Source organism: Galeopterus variegatus, unplaced genomic scaffold (genome assembly GCF_000696425.1).
Source record: "Galeopterus variegatus unplaced genomic scaffold, G_variegatus-3.0.2 Scaffold1204, whole genome shotgun sequence".
NCBI lineage: Eukaryota > Metazoa > Chordata > Mammalia > Dermoptera > Cynocephalidae > Galeopterus > Galeopterus variegatus.
In genome coordinates, this window is record NW_007727315.1 from 550,669 (window position 1) to 551,856 (window position 1,188).

The window sequence follows — 1,188 nt, forward strand, 5'->3', positions numbered from 1 at the left end:
CTTCCTTTGCAGGGGACTTGGCTTCCTTCTCTGGGGACTTGACCTCAGCTGGGGACTTGGCTTCCTTCTCTGGGGATGCAGCCTCCTCTGCTGGGGGAGACTTTGCTTCTTCTCCCCCTTCTTCCTCCTCTTTGGCCTCTTTCTCCTCTTCTTCAGTCACTTCTTCAGTCACTTGGATCTCCTCCATCTGTTCTTCCACAATCACAGTTTCCTTCTCTGACTTTTCTACCACCTTGACCTTCTCTTCGCTTTTGACCTTTATGTGAGTAGATGTGGAGGGAATTTTGGGGAGTCCTTCTGGAAGGGAGAAAGGACTCGGGCCAAACCCAATCCGACACTCTTCGCCTTCTAGGAGTTTTCTGCAGAATGAATAATGGAGCACATTACCATTAACTCAGAGCAGATCTGCCAGTTTGGGCTCTTCCTAGGTTATCCTGAAGCTCCATGGCATCCAATGATATGGACTTCGGTGAAGGAAGAATGTGAATGAATGGTGGGTACTTTGAGCTTGGAGAAAGTCACTTGGCAAATCATCCCAGTGACCACCCAGAAACCATGCCCCCATAGGATTATTCTTGTTTAATGTAGCTAAAGCTGTAACTTATGAAATAAAACTTTTTTCCCCCTAAAAAAGGGCCCTCAAGAGAGAGCTCTGAAATTAACAAAAGTTATATTTATTGTCACTCAACTAAAATGTTAATCACGGGAAAGCTGGGAGTCTGAGCAAACAATTCCACATGTATAAATTTTGGCTTAGAAGATCTTAGAATGTCCCCATTTGAATTTCAAGGGTCTCCTGTCACCTTATATTGTCATCCTTTGGGTTTTAGAATTAGGGTAGAGGCAGCAGTTTCTCCTCTTGGCTTTGCTACTCACTAGATGGGTGACCTTGGCCAAGCTACTCAAACCCCTTAAGCCTCCATTTCCTCATTGACAGAAAGAGGGTCATAAGAGGGATCAATTGAACATTTTGTCTCTCAGATGTATTCAACTGAAGAATTTGTCCCTGGATATTTGTAATAAAACATACTAAAACCAAAAGTCAAAACATCATATTAGTTAATACTAAATTTTTCTGATACATGCAGTAAAAGGGAATTGAAAGCATTATTTCCAAATTGATCATGCCACACAAGTTAGGCCAAATATGAGTCCAACATATCATGACGAACCCCTCTCATGGTCTTA

The 1,188-nt window shown here is 42.6% G+C and overlaps 1 protein-coding gene across 1 annotated transcript in view; it reads right to left on the minus strand.

Annotated features, from left to right (window-relative positions):
- LOC103592720 (neurofilament heavy polypeptide-like) overlaps nucleotides 1–297 on the minus strand; it is a gene marked incomplete at its 5' end in the record, with an annotated part of 2,968 nt that extends 2,671 nt beyond the window's left edge. The window contains one exon of the mRNA XM_008575546.1: nucleotides 4–297. Coding sequence (XP_008573768.1) covers nucleotides 4–297 — 294 coding nt within the window. The remainder of the gene's footprint in view (nucleotides 1–3) is intronic.
- Between the last annotated feature and the right edge of the window lie 891 nt (nucleotides 298–1,188).